At 41.7% G+C, this 15,430-nt stretch overlaps 1 protein-coding gene across 1 annotated transcript; it reads right to left on the bottom strand.

Moving 5' to 3' along the window:
- Positions 1 to 1,080: 1,080 nt before the first annotated feature.
- LOC124038672 (mixed lineage kinase domain-like protein) lies at positions 1,081 to 14,797 on the bottom strand. Its single transcript, XM_046354769.1, has 12 exons — positions 14,640 to 14,797; positions 12,360 to 12,809; positions 12,106 to 12,213; positions 11,637 to 11,814; positions 11,435 to 11,535; positions 10,931 to 11,066; positions 8,547 to 8,631; positions 8,295 to 8,434; positions 6,186 to 6,235; positions 6,000 to 6,012; positions 5,393 to 5,523; positions 1,081 to 1,708 (listed from the first exon to the last, which is right to left on the bottom strand). The coding sequence occupies exons 2-12, from the start codon at positions 12,805 to 12,807 to the stop codon at positions 1,659 to 1,661; spliced, it is 1,440 nt and encodes a 479-aa protein (XP_046210725.1). The 5' UTR covers positions 12,808 to 12,809; positions 14,640 to 14,797; the 3' UTR covers positions 1,081 to 1,658.
- Between the last annotated feature and the right edge of the window lie 633 nt (positions 14,798 to 15,430).

Raw genomic sequence — 15,430 nt, 5'->3', positions numbered from 1 at the left:
TTATTTGTGACGGGATGAAATGTGATTTTAGCTTCTAAAATGTGAGATGTGGGTTTTCATAACATAGGGCTGCTCACTTAGTGGCCCGCCCACGTGAAGAGACGGAGGTTGTAAACTATGAAACACACCCCTTTTCTCCCTTCCTATATAAGCCCTTGACGACAATATAACTTCCTGTTCTGAGGACGTGAGGACGACGGTCCTATGTCAGAATGGTTCAGATAATAACTACAGAACGAAGCCAACATCAGCGTGAGCTTTGGTTGCAAATACTATGAAATTTGAACTCTTATTCACTACAGAAGTGATACCTCCTAGCCGTTGAGTTAGCAATAGCCGCTGCAAACGAGGGTTAAGAAGGAACAGACAGAGTATCCCGTCTATCACACAACAACGTAACTACAACGTATCCAATTGACCACCAGAGACATTCTTCAAAGGACAAAGGACTCGGTTTGGCAACATGGCCTTCCATCTACCACCAACCTACTGAAGCGCAGCTTCACATTTTCCTTTTCCAAATGGGCGGTAATTTAGGATGCATAAGATACTGTATTTACGATAGCCCAGCTTCTTCCCTTTGTTCCTCAGTCTTCCTGCTCTTTCACTCAACCCAGCTCCTTTTCCTTTGTGTAACAAGCTGTCATATCTGTTCCGCCCGCTAGGGATGTTTTCCTTTATGATTAATTGTGTGTATGTGTAATCCTGTGTGATTAGTTAGGTATTTAGTAAATAAATAATTAAACCCAATTTTGTATTGCTGATCAAACTTGTTAGCCAGGGTTCGTGCAGATAAAATAATTTACAACTTTCAGATGAGACTGAATTAAGAGGAGGATTAATATTGACTGCTATTGATGTAAAATATTACTAGGTCTTCAAGAGTTTATTCGGAAGATAACAGCTCTATAAATATTATTTTGTGGTGCCCGACTCTAGTTAATTACATTTACATGATTAGCTCAATCAGGTGATATTAATTACGGAGAAATTATTTTATAGAATAGCATGTCATATCACTTAATCCGGCATAGCCAAAGACACGACAGAAAGGAAACACTTTGAAGTTTGGAAATGTGAAAGGAATGTAGGAGAATAACACATTAGATCTGATAAAAGATAATACAAAGAAAAAGTTTTGTACTTTTTTGTACCATCATCTTTGAAATGCAAGCTAAAGGCCATCACGTGCAATTTAGATTTTGTATGTACTTTTGTATGTAGCAGTGTATGTAGAAAGTTTCAGACTGAGCCAATGAACCATTGCGTGTCTGTTCAAATGTAAGTATCAAGACTGCCCAAATGTCCCTAATTTGTTTATTAATAATTTTATGTTCAAAATTGTGCACTCGCCTCAAACAATAGCATGGTATTCTTTCACTGTAATAGCTACTGTAAATTGGACAGTGCAGTTAGATTAACAAGAATGTATGCTTTCTGACAATATCAGACATGTCTGTGTCCTGGGAAAGGTTCTTGTTACTTACAACCTCATGCTAATTGCATTAGCCTTCGTTAGCTCAACTGTCCCATGGATGGGACACCAATCCAGAATAAATTTTAATCCCATAAAGAATGAGAGACAGTAAATTTGTTCTTCCTTTGATCTGGGGTTGATAACCGCTCTTGGTTTTCCTCTTTTCGGAAACCTCTGTTTGTTAGTCCTCCTCTAGCTGCTCAACCACTTTGCGGAGCTTGTCCACTAACACTGTGGAACAGAAAAACTTGATTACTCAATCTGTCCTGGGTATGATAACACCCCTTAATGATGTTTATAAGGATGGATATAAGAAACAAGGATAACTGAGAGGACAAAAAGGAATGAATATGGACAGGTGTATGTAGGACTACAGTAGATCATACAGTGCCCTCCGTAATGATTGGGACAATGAAGCATTTTCTCTTCCTCTGGCTCTATACTCCAGCAGTTTGGATTTGCAGGCTGTCAGGTTTAATTTGATGCTATTTTCATCAATATCAGGCAAACCGTTTAGAAATTATTGCACTTTTTGCCCATAGTCCCCCCATTTCAGGGCACCAAAAGTATTGAGACAAATTCACTTGTATTAAAGTAGTAAAATGTAAAGTATTTGGTCCCATATTTATAGCATGCTGGGAATACATCAATCAAGTTGGTATATATAAACAGCAAATGCATCCAACAAATGTGTAGAGTCACAAGCTTCATGCAGTCATTGCATGCTAGGAATATGGGACCAAATACTTAACTTTTTACTACATCAATACACATACAGCAAGTGAATTTGTCCCAATACTTTTGGTGCCCTAAACTGGGGGGGGGGGGTCATGTATAAAAAGTGCTGTCATTTCGTAACAGTTCACCTGATATGGATGAATACCCTCAAATTAAACAGACAGTCTGCACTTTAACCCAAAACTCAGAGACGATTAGAAAAAGCTCAAATTAAGTTTATTCACCCACTGGGTCATATAGCTGCAAAGACGTGTCTACACAAGCATATATATTTATACCTTCCTACTAGGTGGAGTAAACTCCTTGCACATCTAGACAGCCAATACATCTTGGTTGCTAGTCAGGAACTTAATTGCTTCCTCTCACTGGTGTAGTCCTGGCCCTGCCTCACACTATAACCTTTGTGAGCGTGGAAGTACGTGGGTGTGAGACAGGACTGTTCCTTCTCACTTCATAGGAAGAAGCATGTGTTTCAGACATAAGGAAGTGGATGGCTGCAAACTTTCTACTATTAAACTCAGACAAAACAGAGATGCTTGTTCTAGGTCCCAAGAAACAAAGAGATCTTCTGTTGAATCTGACAATTAATCTTAATGGTTGTACAGTCGTCTCAAATAAAAACTGTGAAGGACCTCGGCGTTACTCTGGACCCTGATCTCTCTTTTGAAGAACATATCAAGACCATTTCAAGGACAGCTTTTTTCCATCTACGTAACATTGCAAAAATCAGAAACTTTCTGTCCAAAAATGATGCAGAAAAATTAATCCATGCTTTTGTCACTTCTACGTTAGACTACTGCAATGCTCTACTTTCCGGCTACCCGGATAAAGCACTAAATAAACTTCAGTTAGTGCTAAATACGGCTGCTAGAATCCTGACTAGAACCCAAAAATTTGATCATATTACTCCAGTGCTAGCCTCTCTACACTGGCTTCCTGTCAAAGCAAGGGCTGATTTCAAGGTTTTACTGCTAACCTACAAAGCATTACATGGGCTTGCTCCTACCTATCTCTCTGATTTGGTCCTGCCGTACATACCTACACGTACGCTACGGTCACAAGATGCAGGCCTCCTAATTGTCCCTAGAATTTCTAAGCAAACAGCTGGAGGCAGGGCTTTCTCCTATAGAGCTCCATTTTTATGGAACGGTCTGCCTACCCATGTCAGAGACGCAAACTCGGTCTCAACCTTTAAGTCTTTACTGAAGACTCATCTCTTCAGTGGGTCATATGATTGAGTGTAGTCTGGCCCAGGAGTGGGAAGGTGAACGGAAAGGCTCTGGAGCAACGAACCACCCTTGCTGTCTCTGCCTGGCCAGTTCCCCTCTTTCCACTGGGATTCTCTGCCTCTAACCCTATTACCTATCATGCCGTCCCTGGAGGGTGTGCGTCATCTGAGTGGGTTGATCCACTGTTGTGGTCATCCTGTCTGGGTTGGCCCCCCCCCCTTGGGCTGTGCCGTGGCGGAGATCTTTGTGGGCTATACTCAGCCTTGTCTCAGGATGGTAAGTTGGTGGTTGAAGATATCCCTCTAGTGGTTTGGGGGCTGTGCTCTGGCAAAGTGGGTGGGGTTATATCCTTCCTGTTTGGCCCTGTCCGGGGGTGTCCTCGGATGGGGCCACAGTGTCTCCTGACCCCTCCTGCCTCAGCCTCCAGTATTTATGCTGCAGTAGTTTATGTGTCGGGGGGCTAGGGTCAGTTTGTTATATCTGGAGTACCTCTCCTGTCCTATTCAGTGTCCTGTGTGAATCTAAGTGTGCGTTCTCTAATTCTCTCCTTCTCTCTTTCTCTCTTTCTTTCTCTCTCTCGGAGGACCTGAGCCCTAGGACCATGCCCCAGGACTACCTGACATGATGACTCCTTGCTGTCCCCAGTCCACCTGGCCATGCTGCTGCTCCAGTTTCAACTGACCTGAGCCCTAGGACCATGTCCCAGGACTACCTGACATGATGAATCCTTGCTGTCCCCAGTCCACCTGGCCATGCTGCTGCTCCAGTTTCAACTGTTCTGCCTTACTATTATTCGACCATGCTGGTCATTTATGAACATTTGAACATCTTGGCCATGTTCTGTTATGATCTCAACCCGACACAGCCAGAAGAGGACTGGCCACCCCACGTCCGCATCCTGAGTATCTCCCTCCTCTGGCTTTGCATCAGACTGAGCCCATGCAGCTGGGAGGTTACCATCTTCGCATCTTGCTATGAGGAGAGTGGCTTTGTTTTTGTCTAGGATCACCTGAACCGCCTGAGCCTCATGTTCAGCAGTTGCTGGACATTTACAGCGCCTGGTGGGCTCTCTCTAATTCTATCTTTCTTTCTCTCTCGGAGGATCTGAGCCCTAGGACCGTGCCCCAGGACTACCTGACATGATGACTCCTTGCTGTCCCCAGTCCACCTGACTGTGCTGCTGCTCCAGTTTCAACTGTTCTGGCTTATTATTATTCGACCATGCTGGTCATTTATGAACATTTGAACATCTTGGCCATGTTCTGTTATAATCTCCACCCGGCACAGCCAGAAGAGGACTGGCCACCCCACATAGCCTGGTTCCTCTCTAGGTTTCTTCCTGAAGGTTTTGGCCTTTCTAGTGCGGCCAGGAGTTTTTCCTAGACACCGTGACCTTCTCCTTCTACACCTGCATTGCTTGCTGTTTGGGGTTTTAGGCTGGGTTTCTGTACAGCACTTTGAGATATCAGCTGATGTACGAAGGGCTATATAAATAAATTTGATTTGATTTGAAGTGACCTCGGGCCGAATTCTTTGCGTCTCCCTAATCCTCGACTGTCCTACTTTATCAGTGACTTAAACCATACTGTTGCTCTTTCCCTCAATCCTTAGGAGCCATGAGATTTAACAATAACATGTTGACAGAACTTAAACTTTCTGCACTCCCTCGTCAAAGTCCGTAACTTTCCATAGACCTAGTTCTTATCCATCCTCCATTGGCCCCAACATATACATTCCTTACACATGTACCGTAATCAATCAGTTCTAGTCTGGTAACATGAAAAAGTATATTTCAAGCTAGAATCCAACACCCGGGAGTAATTGTTTGATTTAAAATCCAAACTTTGAGAGTATAGAGCCAAAAGAAGAAAAACTGAATCACTGTTCCAATAATTATGGAGGACACTGTATATCTAGGCCTATTAGTTGTGTGTGTTAAAGGTATTACCTCCTGCCGTTGGCCTTTGGAAGCTGTCATAGGAGCGACAGTCGTTGATCAGTTCCCCCAACTGTTTAGGGCAGTCTTCCGGAAGAGGTTCAGTATATTTGTCTTTACACACCATCTGATACACCTGATTCCTCCTCGAGTGCGCCAGGAGCGCTCGGTGAGTGGGGTACTGTCATGTTTGTCATTTATTATCATGTCTTGTCCCTGTGCTCCCCATTCTATTCGTTTCCCTCTGCTGGTCTTATTAGGTTCTTTCCCTCTTTCTATCCCTCTCTCTCCCCCCTCCTCTTCTCACTCTCTCGCTCTCTTCTCTCTATCGTTCCGTTCCTGCTCCCAGCTGTTCCTATTCCCCTAATCATCATTTAATCTTTGTCCGATCCTTTCCCCTGATTAGAGTTCCTTGTGTTCCGTTCTGTCCTGTCGGTTCCTTGTTTAGAATTCACCGTGCTGTGATTGGTATCGCCCTGTCCTGTCGTGTTTTTGCCTTCATCAGATGCCGTGTGAGCAGGTGTCTCTGTGATTCCCTCATGATGAATCCTTGCTTCCCCAGTCCACCTGGCCCTGCTGCTCCAGTTTCAACTGTTCTCTTTGCTGGTCATTTATGAACATTTGTGAGCAGTCTGATCAGAAGTACAAGAGAAAACAGAAATGTAATGATACATTTCTAAATATGACAGAGCAAGCACATGCTTAGGAGGGAGAGAAAACCCAACCATGCTATTTTCAGATATACAGTGTCATTGATATTGCTGATAGTGTTTGTTACACACAGCCTTGTCACTAATTGACACACCTTTGAAGGGAATCTTGCGGGTTGCAATCTCCCAAAGGACAATGCCAAAACTGCAAAGAACACAACACTTTTAAACAGAGTTAAATTTCAGTAGACTTAGGTCTGAGGGGCCTACATTAGAACAACAGAGACCATTTCAACATTTTAAAAAATTGCATTGCCTTCAGAAAGTGTTCATACCCCCTTAACTCATTCCACATTGTGTTACAACTCGAATTCAAAATGGATTAAATATATTATTTTGCTCACCAAACTTCACACAATACCCCATTATGACAAAGTGAAAACGTGTTTAGTTAATTAACATAGGTATTCACACCCCTGAGTCAATGTTAGAATCCCCTTTGGCAGTGATTACAGCTGTGAGTCTTTCTGGTTAAGTCTAAGTGATTTGCACACCTGGATTGTACAATATTTGCACATTATCTGAAAAGTTCTTCAAGTTCTGTCAAGTTGGTTCTTGATCATTGCTAGAACGACATTGTAAAGTCTTGCTATAGATTTAAGGCGATTTAAGGCGAAGTCAAAATTGTAACCAGGCCACTCAGGAACATTCAATGTTGTCATAGTAAGCAACTCCAGTGTTAAATTTGCCTTGAGTTTTGGGTTATTGTCCTGCTGAAAGGTGAATTTGTCTCTGAGTGTCTGTTGGAAAGCAGGCTGAAGCAGCTTTTCCTCTACACTCCTATAAAAATAAGAAAAAGGTTCCATAAGGGTTTTTCGGCTGTCCCCATAGGAGAACCATTTGTTGGGTCCAGGAAGAACCCTTTTTGGTTCTAGAGAGCACCTTTTTTTCTAAGAGTGTAGGATTTTGCCTATGCTTAGCTCTAGTCTTTTTTTGTTAAATTTTTTTACTCCCTAGTCCTTGCTGATGACAAGCATACCCATAACCAAGGGTTGGAACCAGTTCAGTGAACAGAATCGAAAAATTACTTTGAGGAACAGAGCCTGAAACTAGTGATCTATACAGTTCCGGAACAGTGATCTATACAGTTCCGGAACAGTGATCTATACAGTTCCGGAACAGAACCATTATTTTAAAAGCATGGGAACCGGTTAATAAATGTTATTTTATGCTCCAGGCAATTTTTCCAGGCCCACAAATATCGCATCAAAGTACCTATGCAAAGCCCTCGCTGAGTTTCTCAATAACAGAGTGTCTGCCTGCCAGCTGATCTTTGACAGTGGGTGTGCGTATGTGCCTCCCCTCTGAAGCATAGGTTACTATAGACTCCTGATGACATTACAAGCATGATTCAGAAATTAGACGTTTAATTAGAGAATGGATTAACTTTTTCAATGCTAGTTAAGGATACTAAAGTCATCACGTTTCACATTGGATTTATTAAACTATAAAAAAGATTAAATGTGTTTTTAATTATAGTGCTGCTCTGCACACACAAGCTTGTTAGCTAGATAGCGTTTCCTCTGATCCAATGTTAAACCAACCTGGAAGGTCAAAGTAATTGAACAATGCCCAGCGCTTCAAGGCAAGCTTCCAACAAAATGTCAGTGTGTGCGTTTCTTTTATTAAGATTAAACCATGATGTTACGGCAAAATACAATTTGCTCTCAACAACTTTCCTATGCAGATTAAATTGCTTACCCGCTCCATAGTAAGCTGCTCTATCCGCACTGATTAGTTTAGAAATGTAACGTCGAGCTAAATGTAAAAATTGAAATAAATTCAGAACTTGATTTTGCTGGTCGGAACAGTAACGTAACACAAATAATGGTTCCTTAAAGTCATGTTAAACACAATCATTGCACACAGATCGAGTCCATGCAAGTTATTAAGTGACTAGTAAAGCACATTTTTACTCCTGAACTTTAGGTTTGCCATAACAAAGGGGTTGAATACTTATTGACTCAAGACATTTCAGCTTTGATACATGTCTAACACAATATTCCACTTTGACATTACAGGGTATTGTGTGCATGCCAGTGACACAAAATCTCAATTTAATCCATTTTAAACTCTGTAACACGACAACATGTGGAAAAAGTCAAGGGATGTGAATACTTTCTAAAAAAGGTACTATAATGAGTTTGTGATTTTACATTCATGGTTCAATGGTTGAGAGCGTAGTATTTTGACTTGAAGCTGACCTGTACATCTCACATTCCTTGTTGTACTTATGATTAATACTCTCAAGCTGCTGAGGGGAGCTGTAGTAAAAAGAGCTTCTACTGCTATCCTTTGTCCTCTTCAATGACGTCTCGGTTTTGGCCAGCTCAAAACCTCCCAGCTACCCATAAATAACAAAGAACAGAACATTACATCCAGATAGAGTACTTAACCTATCACTTTGTAGTGTCAAACACACATGGATGTGTACGGGGCTGCATTGAACCTCATACCTTCACTCTGTACCCAGCATCTACCAGGAACCTGCTGCTGTTGATGCATCCATGCACTTTAAACTTCTCCTCCGACTGGTGCAATCTACAATTAGAGAGGGATTGGCTAGTCATGACAGCTCAAAGTGATTAGGATACACTTTCTCTTTTATGTCAACTTTTGTGAGAGAGGTGCAGACCACTGATACAATGTACCCACCATTTTAGAGAAGATGAAACGCCAGAGCATACTGCATAGTATTGGTGGATAGAAGTTTAAGTAGTTGGATCATAAGCTGCATGAATAGTTTCCAACTGAAAAGCATTCCCCATGAAACGGGTTGAGAGAATGCCAAGAGTATGCAAAGCTGTCATCAAGGCAAAGAGTCGTATAAATAGAGCCATATAAAATATGTTTGATTTGTTTAACCCTTTTTTGGTTACTACATAACATATATGTGTTATAATAATAATAATAATATATGCCATTTAGCAGACGCTTTTATCCAAAGCGACTTACAGTCATGTGTGCATACATTCTTCATAGTTTATATGTCTTCACTATTAGTCTAGAAACACTATTAGTGTAAAAATAAAGAATAAACTGGCATTCTCTCAACCAGCTTCATGAGGTAGTCACCTGGAATGCATTTCAATTAACAGGTTTGCCTTGTTAAAAGTTAATTTGTGGATTTGAGCCAATGCATTTGAGCCAATCAGATGTGTTGCGACAAGGTAGGGGGGTATACAGAAGATAGCCCTATTTGGTAAAAAGACCAAGTCCATATTATAGCAGGAACAGCTCAAATAAGCAAAGAGAAATGACAGTTTATCATTAGTTTAAGACATGAAGGTCAGTCAATACGGAACATTTCAAGAACTTTGAAAGATTCTTCAAGTGCAGTCGCAAAAACCATCAAGCACGATGATGAAACTGGCTCTCATGAGAACCGCCACAGGAATGGAAGACACAGAGTTACCTCTGCTGCAGAAGATAAGTTCACTAGTTACCAGCCTCAGAAATTGCAGCCCAAATAACTGCTTCACAGAGTTTAAGTAACAAACATCGCAACTGTTCAGACGAGACCGTGTGAATCAGACCTTCATGGTCAAATTGCTGCAAAGAAACCACTACTAAAAGGACACCAATAAGAACAGACTTGCTTAGGCCAAGAAACACAGCAATGGTATTAGACCGGTGGATATCTGTCCTTTGGTCTGATGACTCCAAATATTTTATTTTTGGTTCCAACTGCCGTGTCTTTGTGAGAAGCGATGTGGGTAAATGGATGATCTACGCATATGTATTTCCCCCCATAAAGCATGGAGGAGATGGTGTCATGGTGTGGGGGTGCTTTGCTGGTGACACTGTCTGTGATTTATTTAGAAGTTAAGGCACACTTAACCAGCATGGCTACCACAGCATTCTGCAGTGATACGCCATCCCATCTGGTTTGTGCTTAGTGGGACTATTATTTGTTTTTCAACAGGACAATGACCCAACACACCTCCAGGCTGTGTAAGGGCTATTTTACCAAGAAGGAGAGTGATGGCGTGCTGCATCAGATGACCTGGCCTCCAACAATCCCCCGACTTCAACCCAATTGAGATAATTTGGGATGAGTCGGACAGCAGAGTGAAGAAAAAGCAGCCACCAAGTGCTCAGCATATGTGGGAACTCCTTCAAGACCGTTGGAAAAGCATTCTAGGTGAAGCTGGTTGAGAGAAAGCCAAGAGCGAGCAATGTTGTCATCAAGGCAAAGGGTGGCTACTTTGAAGAATCTAAAATCTATTTTTATTTGTTTAACACTTTTTTGGTTACTACATGAATCCATATGTGTTATTTAATAGTTGTAATGTAGAATATAGTAAAAATAAAGGAAAATAAAGAAAACCCATGAATGAGAAGGTTTTCTACAACTTTTGACCGGTAGTGTATATGAATTAAAGAAAGAAAGAGAGCGAGCGAAAGAGAAAGACTTACTCAACTATAAAAAATGTATGATAGACAGATTCCTTAGCTAAAATTGTATCAATATAACACATTTATGGCAAAGATATGATAGAGATGGGGCTCCGTGCGTCATATGTAATAGGTGTACTGTCTGGTTTCATGTATGTAGGGCACAAGGTAAAGAGATTCACTTATATAGTGGTACTGTATAACTGTAGGTAGGTTGGCATTTATTGTCACAAATTTTGCCCTGGAGGCAGCTCTGCAGTGGTCACTAGCTGGAACAGCCACAAAGACACAAAATCTGATTTTAAACCTAACCTTAACCACACTACTAAACCTAATGCTTAAAAAAATACCTTCAATCAAGACCAAAAAGCAGCTTGCAACATCTCGCCCATCATTACTGCCCTCAGGTCCAGACTCATGACAATAAACATCAACCTGCTACCTGTAGAGGCCCCGTGCTGCATCTAGACTCAATCGAGCCTTTCTGTCCCAGGGCAGCTTCCTTTGGGAATCCAGAACCTCTCTCAGACTGCCCTTCTCACAAAACTCCATGACAATGAGGAAGTTTGGATTGGGTCCTGCGGGACAACCACGGTAGAGAAGAGGATTATTAAATGCAACTAGGTCACATCATCATCACATTTTGAAATGGTGCGGCAGGGTAGCCTAGTGGTTAGAGTGTTGGACTAGTAACCAAAAGGTTGCAAGTTCAAATCCCCGAGCTGACAAGGTACAAATCTGTTGTTCTGCCCCTGAACAGGCAGTTAACCCACTGTTCCTAAGCTGTCATTGAAAATAATAATTTCTTAACTGACTTGCCTAGTTAAATAAAGGTAAAAAAAAACCATTATGAAATATCCTGCAATCACATGGTGATTTGATCCCATCTTATATTTCTTCAGCAATTATTACACATACTGTAAAACAAATACAGAAGCTCACTCACCGTTCTCTTCCTGGACACAGATCCCAAACATTCGCAGGATGTTTGGTGACTCAAAGCGTTTCATAGTCTCCACTTCCTTTTTAAAGATGTTTCTCATGTGACTGTGTGGGACAAACGTAACCCATTAAAACAAATAGATGTTTACCACCGAAGCTGATATTACAAGAACTCTCTGAGACGTCTTGCATGCTACGCTACATACCTCAGGCTTGTACCCCTTGAGTAGGCGTATCTTTTGATGGCCACTGTGAATTTGTTGTACTCTCCTTTGAATATCTCCGAATTGTCATTCTTGATGAAGGGCTCTTTGGGCACGTCGTAGATCAGCTCCTCTGGCTTGATCTCTCTGATGTCTTCATGAAAAATACTGGGCTTCATTACTGTCAATGGGAAACACACAACAAAGTCACTGAGATGGCAAGTCACATAGGCACATCAAACCAATAACACAAAGAACTGAAGGTATTACAGCACATCGTCACGCAAAGTACAGTGCGAATGGAGAGACCATGGGATGCTGGACTGATATAGGATGCAAAACTGTGCCCATAGGATATACTCACACAGTCTCCTTTATAATCGGGCGCAGGTTGAAATCAGTAAGAAATTAGAAACGGCGACAGTTACAAGTACCGTTTGTAATGACAATTAATCTATAGAGGCTTACTTACAGGTTTCCAACATGGCTTTGATGTCTTTCACGTCTTTTTCGGTGGAGTCCACTTTCTCATGCACTGTGTCCACACTTTCCTTCGTGTCCTCCGCCAGAGAGAGTAGCACTGTGGGACATAACAGTAACACACACACACAAATAAATTTTCGGGTAGTCAGCAGGATCAACAACTGGAGCTTTCCCTACCTGCTCATACAGAGAGGCCATTTGATTATGACCTTGCACTGAAACGGCATGGTAGAGCTGTCTCACATTTCTGCAGCTCCAGACGATCACTCTCCCTGTCAGCCTTATCCTCTCTCCGTCGTGTCCTCTCTCGAGACTCCTGAAGTAGATTGTCACTCTGATCCACCTGCAGGGCTAGCGACAGCCCCTGAGACGCATCATTCAGACGCTCATTTAAACTCCCAAAATCATCTCCCTGGTCGTAGGCCTTCAGGATGCGCTTCAGGTAGCTGGCGCAGGAGTATTTCTTAACCACGTCTTGGGCATTTTCCAGGGTGAGTTTGAGCTCGCATAGGACATTCTCCACAAGGGAAGGCTTTTGCCCCAGTCCCTTCACCTTGACTGCTCTCACCAGCTCATCCAAGGCTTTTATGCGCTGGGCCAAACGCTGACAGCGCTTCTTATTGGCTTTCACTTCACCACATAGAGAGTAAAGCGTCTCCGCTATGCCCAAGATGGGATCTATGATGTCCATGGCTGGAGGGAAAAGAGTGGATTAAGAAATGCATTAGACAAGGTTTTCCCAAATCATAGCTCTGCGAAAGTCTATCAACCGTAGCAGTATACTAACCTGTCCAACTGACCTTGTTGTTGACAGCACCAAACTAGTTCAATAATTCATGTTGAACGCTGTGTTGTCATGTGTTGCTGCCTTGCTATGCTGTCTTTGGTCTCTCGTTATGTAGTGTTGTTGTCTCTTGTCGTGATGTGTGTTTGTCCTACATTTATATTTTATTTAAAAAATAAGATATTTAATCCCCTGTCCCCGCAGGAGGCCTTTTGGTAGGCCGTCATTGTAAATAAGAATTTGTTCTTAACTGACTTGCCTTATTATATATAACAACTAAAAAAATCGCAACAGTCATATAAGTTCTGGAGACGCCTCTCTCACTTCAGCTAGACATTATATGTGTGTGTGTGTGTGTGTGTGTGTGTGTGTGTGTGTGTGTGTGTGTGTGTGTGTGTGTGTGTGTGTGTGTGTGTGTGTGTGTGTGTGTGTGTGTGTGTGTGTGTGTGTGTGTGTGTGTGTGTGTGTGTGTGTGTGTGTGTGTGTGTGTGTGTGTGTGTGTGTGTGTGTGTGTGTGCGTGCGTGCAGGGAAGGCATTGTTACCACCTAATTACATAAATAATAAAATCCGAAATGGATACATCAGGTTTTCTGGTCATTTGTAGCTACTTTGTGTGTGTGTGTGAACATTAGTGAAACGCTTATCTCCGAGACACATCCATGGGAAGGCATTGTTACCACCTAATTACATAAATAACAGCAGTAGTTATGACAAACAATAAGGTCTGATTCCCCAGACCCAGGTTAATTAAGCCAAGTCCTGGACTACAATGCATTTTCAATGGGTATTCAAATTGAGAAAATTGCTGGTGATGTCATGGATATGATGTAGCTACCCCTTTGTGTTGGCTGGCAACCCCTGCTTAGGATCATTCAAAGCAATAGCATCTGTCTTAGCCATTCCAAAATCACAGAACTGTAATTCTACAACCTAAACTGTTTTTCATATTGCCTCTAGGAGGTAACTGAATAACAAGTGCTGACAAGGAAATCATTCGTAAGCAGCTCATTTCAATAGACTGCCTTGCTCTTGAGAACCCAAGGGGGGGTTAACAGCTTTCCGACTTGGGTTCTCAGCAGAACGTATGGACCACAGCTGGATCTCTGCAAACTACTTTACCTCCATATCACACCAAAAATAATTTCACAAAAGCAAAATATACACTTACTGTAAACTGTTTTAACACAGTTGCAGCTGACAGTATTTTTCAGTTACACACAGCTGAACATACAGGGATGATTTCTGTATTTTGAAAGTTAGATATGTTGAAAACTTGATTGCTGACAAGCTAAACATTTTGGGACTATGTCAACAACGGACTAAAGAACCAAATACAACAAAATAGTTTTGGGGTGGATTGCAAACGAGGCGTACAGATGTTTAGACAGAGCATTTGTGCAGCTTCGGGGAATTTCCCTCAGGAAGCAGACAGCTTCGTGAATAGACGGTATATGTTTACCGTCCATTGACTGGGCTATAGAGCCCCCATATCACTAATATGAGTCACATCTGTCGATTGGTTGTATTATTTTCACACTTGCCAGCATCTATCAATGACAATCAGAGGTTCTCGCCTTTCAGAGGAGACAGACACACTAGTGAGAACTTTCGATGAATGGTTTGAGTAAAAGGCATTGTTCTCGAAAGCAGGAAGCAGGCTATAAGATAAATCACACGTAACAAGCACTTGTTAATGTCCTCAACCTAAAACCTATTGTACGTTTGAAATGGAAATTACCTTGAGTGACTGTTGTTGGTGCTGTGACTCTGACATCTGAAACCGAAAGGAGATCACACCCTTAGTATGCAAAGGTTTCTATGGAGCTCCTCCTACACCACCACTAGAAGAGCTTCTGCTTTTTCTTCTGTGAGTTTTATGGCAAACTACACCCAAAAAGTTGTATTGCCACCACTAAATGGACAGTTTTATATCAAATAATATGATCCTTTCCAAAACTTGGACATCTCAGCTTCTCCCTTCTGCAAACACTTGCTACATGACCAACATATTTACAATTATCACACTGCATTGGTCTTGAGGTAAATTCTCTGACTCTGTAGTTTATATACCCCAACAGCACTTGAGTAGGGAGAGACTGCATATCAAAAAACAAAACAACAGATTGATTTGACTCCATTTGAAAAAGTGAAGTTTATCTCATTTTGTTGACAATTGTACATAAAACACTCTTTACAGTTTTCTAAACTCAGCAGAGAAAGTTCTCGCTCTCCATTCAGCCCCACTCTTATCTTCAGGGGTGTTTCTTTAAAACATCCAACATATCAAGCAAGTATTTTTATATTCCACAAGTGTAATATATGGAGCTATACACCTTTAATGATAGTCCATAACTCCCATGTTTAACAGCCCATCAGTATCACTCTTGAGGTTGAAGGTCAAGGGGATATGTAAATGAGGGGTCTTTCAGTTTGAAGTGCGCACAGTGTCAATTCTTGCCACGCTTCAGATTTAAAGCCAAAAGTAATAGTACATCAGTCTCCATTGTCAAGTTAATTATACCCTGCCAT

This window comes from Oncorhynchus gorbuscha, linkage group LG01, assembly GCF_021184085.1.
Source record: "Oncorhynchus gorbuscha isolate QuinsamMale2020 ecotype Even-year linkage group LG01, OgorEven_v1.0, whole genome shotgun sequence".
Classification (NCBI taxonomy): Eukaryota; Metazoa; Chordata; class Actinopteri; order Salmoniformes; family Salmonidae; genus Oncorhynchus; species Oncorhynchus gorbuscha.
The sequence above is the reverse complement of the archived record's forward strand: the minus strand, read 5'-3'. Positions and strand labels throughout refer to the sequence as shown.

Bases quoted from the DNA above. Each gene is read 5' to 3' on its own strand.
- LOC124038672 (XM_046354769.1), bottom strand. From the start codon at position 12,807: ATGGACATCATAGATCCCATCTTGGGCATAGCGGAGACGCTTTACTCT. The intron at 11,067-11,434 runs GTGAGTGAGCTT...GTTGTCCCGCAG, and splicing joins CTGTGTCCAGGAAGAGAACG to GACCCAATCCAAACTTCCTC. The intron at 8,435-8,546 runs GTATGAGGTTCA...ATTTATGGGTAG, and splicing joins ATGCTGGGTACAGAGTGAAG to CTGGGAGGTTTTGAGCTGGC.